This window comes from Poromitra crassiceps (genome assembly GCF_964638095.1).
Source record: "Poromitra crassiceps genome assembly, chromosome: 1".
Classification (NCBI taxonomy): domain Eukaryota; kingdom Metazoa; phylum Chordata; class Actinopteri; order Beryciformes; family Melamphaidae; genus Poromitra; species Poromitra crassiceps.
The window spans coordinates 120351663-120363833 of record NC_139623.1 but is presented as its reverse complement, the minus strand read 5'-3'; the positions used below and the strand labels follow the sequence as shown (position 1 = coordinate 120363833).

Below are 12171 nucleotides of genomic sequence, written 5' to 3'. Positions count from 1 at the left end.
CTTCACACATATGGACCACGTTCATGAGTTTTGAAGCGTAAATGCGAGCCCTAGAAGTAAAAAGCTCGTGCTAAGCTAATCCAGAACTACACACAGTGTCGCATAGGCGTCCACGCATTGATTGTATATTCCACGTCACGTCACCACAGCTGGCAGCCTCCGCCTTTGTTTACAAGTGACAGTTCCATGATTGCGTGCTAGTGGTCATGGCTATGTCAATTTCAAGTATCACGTCCTTTTTCAAAGACGAACAAAAAAGTGTAAATAGGGGTGAAAACCACTATAAGTCAGGGCATGTGGAGCAGTGCAGGCTAAATGCTGGTGTACTTACCGGTGTTGTCAGGGCTAGCATGAGGGACAAAGTGTATCAAGTCTCGGTGAGTGAAGTTAATGGATGAACCACAGTGATTCTCAACGTGGGCCCCCAGCAAATTATGAATTGTTCTTCATTTATTTATTCATAAATTTTATTTGCTTCTTCATTTACAAGAAGTTAACATAATTACAAAATGTAGATGAAGATAGATATCTTGGTGTATGGCTTGATCCCACACTTTCATTCAAGTCACACATTGCCCATCTCTTACGCAAAGTCAACTTTGGACTTAATGTCCTTTATAGATCACGAAATTGCTTTACTCGTTCTATCCGCAAGAAACTTGTCATTCAATTAATATTTCCAATGCTTGACTACTGTGACATTGTTTACCAAAATGCATCTAATCCTGACCTGGCTCCACTTAACATTGCTTACAATAGAATCTGTAGGTTTGTTCTTGGCTGTCCTTTTCACACCCACCACTGCACTATGTATGATGCACTTAGTTTTCCATCTCTTATCACAAGAAGACTTTTTCATTGGCTGCAACTTATTTTCAAATGTATTCATCTCAATTATCCATCTTATTTAAAACATCTCCTTGTACCTTTTACTTCACATTACTTAGTTTGGCATTCTACTCAATGTTATTTTTCTGTCCCTCATGTTCGCAAAACCATTGGTAAAAAATCGTTTATGTTTAAAGCCCCAGCTGACTGGAATAACCTACATGTTGAAATTAGATCACTGTCATCATTTCCTATGTTTAAATTTGCCCTGAAATCTTACCTTGAATCTGTGTACCTTGTGCTCGATCCATTGTGTTATCGGCCATTCTGGCCGTCTTGAGATTGCTTTGCCTTTCTTTTTGTTTTTCTCAGCAATTTTATGTGTTTGTGTATTGTTCTTGTCTGTTTTAGTTTAGTTTTGTCTGATGTTTGTCCTTTTGTTACTGTATGTAATAATGTGACTTTGTTGGGACCCTCTTGAAAACGAGATGATACATCTCAAGGGGTTAATCCTAATAAAAAATTTGAAATTAAAATATATACTGTGTGTATATATATATATATATATATATATATATATATATATATATATATATATTTACTGTGTGACTGAACGGCGCGAGGGAAAGAATTTCCGTGTTCACTCGTGATGACGTATAATATCCGCGTCGACATTGTAGTCTCATTTAGCCGTTTGCTAGCCGCCCTTTTAACGGCACATAAAAGCTTAAAAACTCATAAAAGTGGTCCTCATGTGTGAAGATTATAGTGATGTGTTAGCATGTAAGTGTTAGCATCGATGTGTTCCGGACTCGTTCCTGCGGCTCTCTATAACTAAACTCCACAATACAATGCTGACTAACATTATAAACAGTGTTTTAAATCCTGCAGTAGCCTATTTATAAGCCTACCATTTACACTCAGAACCGAGTTTATCTGGCAACAAGAATGAATGCTCAGCCCAGAGCAGCAGAGCGGGAAGTTTCGCTTTCTCGTCCTTCCAAACTTTTGCTAACGACATTTAGCTTTCAAATTTCTTAATAATCTTTACACAGAATGAAATCCAAGGCTTTATTTTACTAAAATGAGGTGAAACCCGAAAATGGCCAACGTCAATATTTTCTCATAAAATCGCCTGTGAAGAGAAACGGCAATTTGCGACATCCGACTCATTTTGATAGAGCGGGTCACAAATGTTTTGTGGACTACTGTAAAAAAAAAAAAACTCACCCGTCCTTCCATCGGCATGGCGGTGAGTAGATGACTGAATTTTCATTTTTTGGTGAACTTATCCTTTAATGCCCTGCCTCTTAACTCATTGAGTGCCAGCCACTTTTGGAGAACGGACGCTCCCAGTGCCAGAGTTTCAGAGCGTTTTCAGTGATATCTCGAGGCCCACAGAATATTGTGTGATATTACTATGTAAACACCGAACACGCACAAAGAACGATGAGACTCTCTTCTATCATCTGCAAAAAAAAGTTTATTGATACCATTTTCCGTTCTTTAGTTATGAGCCGGAGAAGATAGGTTGTTTTGAGCAAAAAGACAAGTTTCAAATTAGAAGCTGAGTTATTCCGCCTTTTGTGAAATGAAGCATTTCAAGCACATTCACTGAGTCTGAAGCTAATATTTTCTGATGTAGTGACGTGGTGTAGTTGTGTGGTGCCCTGTGTGCCCCACCCCCCTCTCCCCCCCTCAGCTGCAAACTCCTCCCCACACTAACACACAGCCTAACACGCACCCAGTCTATTTTCGGAGCGCTCCGTTTTTGTGCGCCGGCTCCCAGCGCGACACGGAAATGCCAAACCGGACTGCAGGGAAAGGTTTGGCCCTTCGGCGTCGGGTGCTGCTTTTCTGGCGGCTAATCGTGTGGAGAAACTATGCAGACAGACAGACAGAGGCAGAGGGGCTCAGTTGTGGGCGCGGATTGACTGCTGTTCGCAGCCAACGTCAGCTGCAGACAGAGCAATCTATATGGCTCTGGCTGCAGCATGAGCGGTTTCTCTTTCATCACGGGGCTTTTTCCTGCTGTTTTCCGGACCTTTCTCTAATCTGGAGAGCACTGTCGCCACCTAATGAGTCCGTAAAATAGGTTATACACCTTCAATAGCTACAATATTTGTACAGGAGATGCCTGAGGCTTTGATCCACGTCCCACCGTCAAAAAACGCAATTGACGAACATACTCGTCCTTGGCACTCTACGTTAGTATCTGAATTGACGAACATACTCGTCCTTGGCACTCAATGAGTTAAATGGAGGAAATAAATTCTGTTGAGCCCGTTTTATATGTAAGCCCCATTCAGAAGGGCAACTGAGCGCTACTGTATTTCATTGTAACCATAGGTCGTTAGGTCAATTTCTCTATGCAAAAGCAACTGGACTCAATTACTGGTAATCTGAAGAGGAGGGCGAAAGATTCAGATAGCAGTAATTAATTTATCGCTACCCAAGGACTGAACAGCTCATACAGTATAGAGTTATGATGTGATGAAGACTTTATATCTTCATATGAACAGCTCATACAGTATAGAGTTATGATGTGATGAAGACTTTATATCTTCATATGGGGTTGGGGGCTGGAATGTGGCTATATCCCATTTCTTATATTAAACAGTGTTGGGAGTAACTCATTAGAAAAGTAACATATTACATGTAATATATTACTTTTAGCAGTAACTCAGTAATATAACTTATTACTTATAGGATTTCAGTAATATTATACCTGTTACTTTGTCAAGTAACTCAAGTTACAAATTGAGTTACATTTGATTAAATCAAAGCACATATTTAAAAAAGATACAATCATTTCTTAATCAAACTGTGTGTTTTTATGCAAATAACCACTATAGATGAGAATAACAAAGAAAAAGAATAACATTTAGAATTTTGGATTGTTTACACTGACTTCAAGGTGGTTGAAATAATTTTTCGGGATGGTTCCGGGGCAGCGATGTCATTCTGCTGCTGCTGTTGTTTTGGTAAAAGTAATGCAAAAGTAGTGTAATAAGTAACAAGTTACTCTACACAGAAAGTAATATTGTAAAGTAACATATTACTTTCAAATAAAAGTAACTAGTAATATGTAGTATATTACATTTTGAAAGTAACTTGCCCAACACTGATATTGAAGCCTGCCAAATGTCTAAACCCACTGCCCCCCTCCCCCCCACACCCACCACACACACACACACACACACACACACACACACACACACACACACACACACACACACACACACACACACAAAGCTGCCACATGATGTGCAAACTGCACATATGTGAGAGTTTTGGCGCATGTGGGGCAATTTCATTCCAGGATTGTACACCATGGCGGTTAGTGGGATTTCATGTGAAACTGAAGTCGTCATCTTCTCTAGCTTACAGTAATTTTAAGAGGATTAAAGTAAACAGCGTCTTTATTTTAACTCCTTTTACCTTCTGTTCAGACATTCAAATCCAGCAATAATCATACTTGATAAATAACTTCTGTGGAAAGAAACCCGTTTGCGAGCAGAACGTGATGGAGCGCCACAGAAATGACTTTGCTTGGGTTATAAAGTGCCAAAGTCACGCCCTCTTCCAGGTTCGGCACACGACCTAAGAGATTTAATTCCCCCATAGATGTTTCATAAAGTCCTTATTAAAAGTTTTACTTGGTCAAACCAAGCGATCCAGCTATATTCAGAATCAGGGGAGACCATAGAACATTTCACTCAGACCCCCCCCCCCCCCAAAAGAAGAAGAAGAAGAAGAAGAAATAGAAAGAAAGAAAGAAAGAAAGAAAGAAAGAAAGAAAGAAAGAAAGAAAGAAAGAAAGAAAGAAGGAAAGAAAAAAGAGCGAGACGACAACAAACAAACAAACAAAACATTGTTGGTCCTAGTGGAATGTTCTATGGTCTCTCCTGATTCTAAATATAGCTGGATCACTTAGTTTGACCAAGTAAAAATATTTTATACTGTAAGCATTTTACGAAATGTCTATAGGAAAATGAATGGGGCATGAAATATATTACTAGGTCGTAGTAGCCTATGTTGAACACGAAAGAGGGTGTGACTTTGGGACTCTATAGATGGCACATTATACTTAAGCCACTTCTTAAAGGGATAGTTCAGTTTGTTTGAAGTGGGGTCCTATGAGGTACTCTCATACAGTCAGTGCACTGGGTAAAGCACTCTGGACGCATCGCCCACCGAGATAGGAGAACTGCACTCCAGCTGCGGCAGGCACAGAGAGCTGTCTGCTGAGTGTGATGGGGGCCAAGAGCAAAAACATACAAAACAACAGAAAGAATACATAAAGTGCTTCCATACTGCTCACCTGGCATAATGCAAGTCTCCACAAGCCCTGTGATGCCAAGTTGACTTGAAAATATGTTATTTACACCCTGTTTTTAGCTGAAATCATCACTCTCTCTCTCCCTCTCCCCCCTCTATCTCTCCCTCTCTTCCTCGTTGTCTCTCTCTCCCTCTCTCTTTGTCATGCATATATCAGTCTGTCTTTGTTTACAATCCTGTGTGGCTTATTTAAAGATAAACTGCACATACATATACATTCTTTCATATATACGTATTTAAAATAAGATACTTTACAACACACTTATTGTATACTATAGTCAATGGAAAATTTGTAAATGTTCAAATAGCTACCTACCCTTGTTTGTTTTAGCTTGTGCATACCTTTCTCTGTGTGTGAGTACTTTGAGAGCAATGCAAACCGGAGTCAAATCCCTTGTATGTACAGTACGTACTTTGCTGATTCTGATTTGATTCTGATTGTCTTTCAGGTCCCGATCAGGAGACAGAGTGTGGTCGCCAACAGTTAGTGAAGATGGCAAGACAAGTCCCTACATGGAGCCTGACTCACAGGTAACCACTGTTTACTCTGAATGATCTTGTTTACGTTGTCAAATCAACACACGCTCCAGATTGAAATTCACACCCGGACGTGGGACCAATAGGGCGCTGTGCTCGGGCCTGAGGCTGAATGTCTCATCTAGGGATGCACCGATATGAAAATTTTGGCCGATGCCGATAACCGATATTAACATTGCTGTTATGGCCGATAACCGATATTTACCGATGTCGATATGATCTGTATAAAACCACATTTTCATGATCATCACATTTTGTACATACTGAAAAACACATGTTAAAGCAGCTACGAGCAACTTTTTCGATTGTTATTAAACAGTATAATTACAATATTGATGCATCACATCTTACCTATAATAGTAGCTGAGACCAAAGCCGTGTCAAGTCTGTGTCTGTCTAAACTCGCGTCAACAGGGGGCTCTCTCTCTCTCTCTCCTACCGCCGGCCCGGCTACACCCGGAAGTGAAACGCGGAAGTGAAACGCAGCTGCCTGCCTACGCCGTTTGCGCTGCCTAGCAACATAACATAAACAATGTGAACGCCACGCATACTCTCGGGAACATCTCTCGTTATATTCTAACAGGTTTTTTGGAAGTTATTTTGTGGTTATTGCTGAAGTGGCTGCTGCAAACCGTTTCATTTCACTTCCTGATCTGCCCTGGCCACAGACAGACTAACACTGGCCGATTCACTCGGGGTTCAAGCGAGACTACTCTGTGTTGGTCTCGTCGACTATTAGAGGTAAGATGTGATGCATTGATATTAAATTTATACTGTTTAATAACAATCGAAAAAGTTGCTCGTAGCTGCTTTAACACTGAATTTGAAAAAGTTATGCATTTCTTTATTTGCAAAGCCTTTGGAAAAGCCCATAAATCATAGATTTACTGCATTATTTCATATCAATGTGAAGAATTTGGCTGATAATGATAACCGATATTAACATTGCAACATCTGACCGATACCGATATGACCGATATGTTAAAAAATGACTAACATCGGCCGATACCGATATGATTGCCGATATATCGTGCATCCCTAGTCTCATCCTGCCAAAATACAGTTTTAATGTTCAGATTTGGGTCAGGCTTGGATTTGGATTTTTATATAAAAAAAAAGCAAAGCTCTCTGTCTGTTTGGCTGGGAATCCCCTTGGTTACGTGTCCTCAGGACCCTTCGTAGAGGATTGAGATATATGGCTTAACACAGGTGTGTCAAACCACCAGCCATGGAGGGTCAAGAGCACAGAACTTAAATAGGTAGAACTGCCATTCCCATTCAAATCGTTGTATTGTTTTTTTTTCGTATTGTTGGGCTAGCATCTGTACAAACTGACAGTACAGCAAGTCACTGAGGCGAGAGGGAAGCTAATAAGCTAATATTGATCAGAGGATATTTCACATTGGGGACATGACTCAGCAGTGCAGTTCCCTGTGAGGTGCAAGAGGTCCATGTCTTTTTCTCTTTATATCATAAACGGCGTCCATGGAAACGACCAAAACATTCCATCCATAATTTGCAACTATCGTTCACATGGTTCTAAATTAGATCATGCGTCCCACTGTTTCGCCGGAGCGCTTTGGAAATAGTGTCCTGATTGTTCAATTGTACGAGCTGCCAAGCGCATATTTAAGGCAAGATGAACCCCGGCAGACGATCTTCTCCCAGTGTTGGCAGGCACACAGGTTTCTGAACATGGACAGAATAGGAGGTGTGTGTGTGTGTGTGTGTGTGTGTGTGTGTGTGTGTGTGTGTGTGTGTGTGTGTGTGTGTGTGTGTGTGTGTGTGTGTGCGTGTGCGCGGGTGCGTGCGACAGACAGACAATGAGCATATTGTGAGTCAGACATGTGAGAGATTTCCATTTGTCAAGTATTGTTAGCTGGTAGCTGTGCAGTCAGGCCTTCACTATGGCAGAGTATCCTTATCTAAAAGGGCTGAACAGATACACAAAGGGCTGGAGTGAAACCTATCTGTTGGCTCATCAACGGGAGTTGGACACCATACAGGAAAGAGACGTATTGTTTTCAGTGGCAGACACAAAAGCAAAAGAGCTTGGAGACCCGGGTTCAATTCAAGGCAGCGGTGCTTCCCGGCTTGGTCAGACCTTCCTACAGACACAATTGGCCGTGTCAGTGGAAGTCAGTGGGGTATGAGTCCTGGATGCTGCACTAGCTCCTCCTCTGATCGGTGGGACGCTCAGGGCGCCTGTTCGGGTTGGGAGGGTGGGGCTTCTGGGGGGAATAGGGTGATCCTCCCACACGCTACATCCTGCCAGTGAAACTCCTTATTGTCAGGTGAAAAGAAACGGCTGGGGATTGCACATGTATCAGAGGAAGCACGTGCTAGTACAACTCTCTCCAGATCGGCAGAGTGGGTGGAGCAACGACTGGGACAGCAGGGGGGAGCACAATTGGGGAGAAAATGGTAGGGGGGGGGAATCAATGAAAATGTTTTTTCCCCCCTCTCTTTCTGGCAGTAAAGAAAATAGCAACTTTCCAGGGGACTTTTACTGTATTCAGACAATCTAGAAATTTACATTTTTTGCCACTGCTATGTCACAAATCACATGGATCACATGAACACCTGAGGTTCTGAGACAAAGAATGGTGTTATGAATGTGTTATAAGCCAAAATTCAGAGAAAGTGTTGCCATTGTTTTATTGTAGTCTACGTGACAGAGATGACAAAATGAACCAACTTGAATTTAGAATCATAATTCCAATTGCAGTGGTTTATGGATGATCTTTAGTGATGTAAATAGGACTACGATAAGAGGCATAAATCCACACAGTGATCCAGCCGAAAATACTTCTCTCACGCACAGTACACAGGCCCGATGTCCCTGCAGCAGTCTTCAAGAGACGCTGTGTTTGCATCTCGCTGCCTCTCTGCACCGGGTCTTGTTTTGATTAACATGAGGAAATACCAAACCTGAGTGAGAGGAACCATCAGCTCAACTGTTTATACAAACACAGACATTCGTGATAGGAGGGCTTTGCGTGTGGGTAATATGAGAGTAGCCAATCTGTCTCGTTCATGCTGTTCTCTCATTCCCAACCCCCCATTCTCTGTATCTCTGTTAACATCTCCTCCAGTCCTTCCTCTCTGCAACATCTGATCCAGTCCCCCTCGCTGAAGTCTAAGAGTTCCCTGGTGTCTCCTTTAATAAACTGAACCTGGACTGCTGCAAGCTGCCAAGTCAGGGCCACTTTAGCTTCACGCTCAGGTGGATTCTGTCTAGCATGCGAAGAGGAAACATCCATTCCCCGGGGTTGCGTAAAAACACCAAGGCTCTCTCTTTCTCTCTCTCCCGCTGCATTGGGATATGGCTTGAAGGGTGATGCCGACATGTAGCAATACGTACTGTATAGAGTGCCAAAGTCACGCCCCCTTCCGGGTTCGGCATGGGACCTACTGTAATGGATTTCATTCCCCATTCAAACAGAGTTTCTTACTCATTTCACATTTCACATTTTTTTGGGTGATCCGTGTGAAATGTTCTATGGTCTCCTGATTCTGAATATAGCTCGATCACTTTGGTTGACCAAGTAAAACTATTTTTGTAAGGATTTTACCAAATGTCTATGGGGAACTGTGACTTTGGCACTATTGTTCTGCAGACACACACACACACACACACACACACACACACACACACACACACACACACACACACACACACACACAGGGGCTTTTCTCACACTGGCTGCCCTGAATCCACACTGGAACTATCTGTGTTTTCCACTTAATCCAAATTAAGTTAGTTGGGACTTTGTAAGTATTCAATTATCTGAGGCAAATAGCTGGTGGGCATGATAAGATAATGGCAATATCTCAGGTAGTAGCAGGCATGCACTGTGACAATATTTAAGTTGTCATCGTGTTTCAGCCTTCCCTTTTGTATAGGCGACCAGATGGGTGTGGTTTGCCACAAAGATCAGTGAATACTGTGCAAAAAATGCCATTGCAGTGTCACAATCATTGGGAAGTATTTGACAATCGATTTAGAGTTTTCTGTAACCGCAACTAACCCGACAGTAGCGCCGAAATGTGCTGTGGTTAAACATTAGGACAAAGATCGAGGCTGAATCAGTCTTTGCTATCAGGGTGAGAACTGAAACCTCAAGAAGCCGACCAAGCTAGTTTGACTCAGGTAAAATGTCCACTTAATGAGGAAAATGGTCCTACTTGTTGTGGCCGAATGAGGCATTACTCTGAGTCTGATGTGCACACTGCAAATCCAGTCTCGTTACCAAGAATACTGTCAAGGGAGCCGCTGGAAAGCAGCTGCACAGATGCTACCTACCAGGCTAGCTACCTACCACATTGAGGCTAAATAAAGAAGTCCCAAACACCTTCCCCTCCATGAACTCACGCATTATACATGACATTCTGTATTTGATGTTTCCTTGGACTCCTTGTTCTTTACCAACAGTCTCACATGTGGGAATGAGCTCCTGAGCAGGAAGCCACACATGGAAGCCGTGAGGTGTTTCCTTTCACCTCGGGAGATTCTGGTCAAAGCCGATGAGGACAGACTATATTTTTGGGTATGAACATTTGACTCATTACATGGTGCTGCTTTTGCCACATCTTTTGGAGCCTTCCCATTTTGCTCAGTCTGGGGAATTCACAAGGAAGGTGTGATGTATTTCCAAGGAACTGTGTGCTCACATCCTGGCAAGTCGGTCCAGAGACTAGCGGACTGACTGTATTTGTGACTCACTGAAACAGAATTGCATACAAATGGATGGCTGTGATGAGATTATGATGAAGTGCTTCATAACCGAGTTTCATCGGAAGCTCCACCGTGCAGTTCTGGGAGGAAAAAGACTTGACAAGTGATTAAACGCTCGAAGCAGCTTTCAAATCTTTAATAAAAGAATGAAATGTGCCTGACAGTAAGGATGTGTTCATTGGAAGGTGGTCAAAACCCTCAGTATCTCATGACCCAAAGTGCCAAAAACGTTTGGTCCGTCTCAGAATAAATACTGCTTCAACATGTAAGTGCAAACCTTCTTTTAAAAGATTTGATGCATTGCAAGCGTAACACACTGACTGGTTTGAGCACTGTGATTCCAAATCTCATCACATTTTTTTTTTGAGAGAGAGAGAGAGAGAGATTGAGATTGAGAAATCTGTGTTTTGTGAATGTGGGTCTGATTTTGCGTCGACATTTCCGGCGCTCAGCTGTCAGTTTCACTCTTGGAACAGCTCACTATAACTATTGGCATTTCAGGCGTTCAAAATTCCTCGCTGAAAGTACACAGTGGCAGCTTCAAGTGGATGTAAATTGCCTATGGGTCAATGTGCAAGTCAAATATTATTTTTTGGCGAGCAGATCAGAATCCCATTCATTGCTGCTGCTGCCCTGTTATTAAAGTGATAGCTATTGTGGCCAAGCACTATATAGCCCTGTGGAAAGAATGCGGCTCCACAATGCGGAAGCCCAGAGGTCTGAATCTCACGTCACCCAGCCTTTCAGTCTGGGCCCAGGAACTGACAGCAGGAGGGCCAATTCTCCCGGCTAACGTTCATAGGAGCTGACAGATAGAGTCCTTGCATGACTTACGGACTGTAATTCTTTCACTGCTTGGAATTGGTTTTGCTTGGAAAAATGTGTGCATGATACAGGATCTGTTTTATGAATGGAACAAGGCTTCCCAATATCTGTCAGGGGTCTGCCTTTAAAAAAAACAACAAGAGAGTAATGTGTTGAATAATAGCATCAAGGATTGAATTCAAGAGCTATAAACATAATTGGTCTTACATGTAGCACAGCATGTGTTGGGTAATAGTAAATAGTCAACTAGGCCAGCTCTTAAACGGTACTAAAATGCTGTGTTTTGTGGAAAAACACTCAATAGAGCTTTAATCATGGATTTGAATAATAAAGAGCCACAGTTTTGGGGGCTCTGCACTCTTGTATTCACCTTATGTAGCCCCGCCCACTTGACCCAGTTGTGTTACGACTTCCTGTTCAAAACACCGTCTGTTTCACCTGGTCAAACATAGTCTGACTCATTGGCTGCTCTTAGGGGTTTGCACACACCTTAAACATTCCCCTCAGCAGTGTTGGCCACAGTTAACACAATGAACACAATATGAGTACTGTGCTTTTACAGGATGTATAAACACAATAGGAAGTAATTGGCTGACCCTAGACTCAGCCCTCAGTCTTAATCCGTTTCACTCCTGTAAGACTGAGAATATTACTATTTAAATCTTTGCATGACGTTAGGTGGCGCTGTTTGACGCCTTGCATCGGAGAACCAATCATGAGTGTTGTGGGCGGGCCTGCTTTCTGGGGGCAGTGACGCTCATGCAGATCCGGTGTCTCGCAAAACATCGCCGTACCAGCAACATGTGAATTGAATACTCAGCGGTAAAATTTCAAAATGGCTTCGCAGTCACCGACGAAAACTCCTTCCAAGTTTGTTGACGTCTGTCGCGTTTGTGGAGAAA

At 42.4% G+C, this 12171-nt stretch overlaps 1 protein-coding gene across 1 annotated transcript in view; it reads left to right on the top strand.

The window, feature by feature from the left end:
- Positions 1-12171, top strand: part of pdlim4 (PDZ and LIM domain 4) — a 161784-nt gene that overhangs the window by 75620 nt on the left and 73993 nt on the right. Inside the window, exon 3 of the mRNA XM_083634927.1 lies at positions 5619-5700. Coding sequence (XP_083491053.1) covers positions 5619-5700 — 82 coding nt within the window. The remainder of the gene's footprint in view (positions 1-5618; positions 5701-12171) is intronic.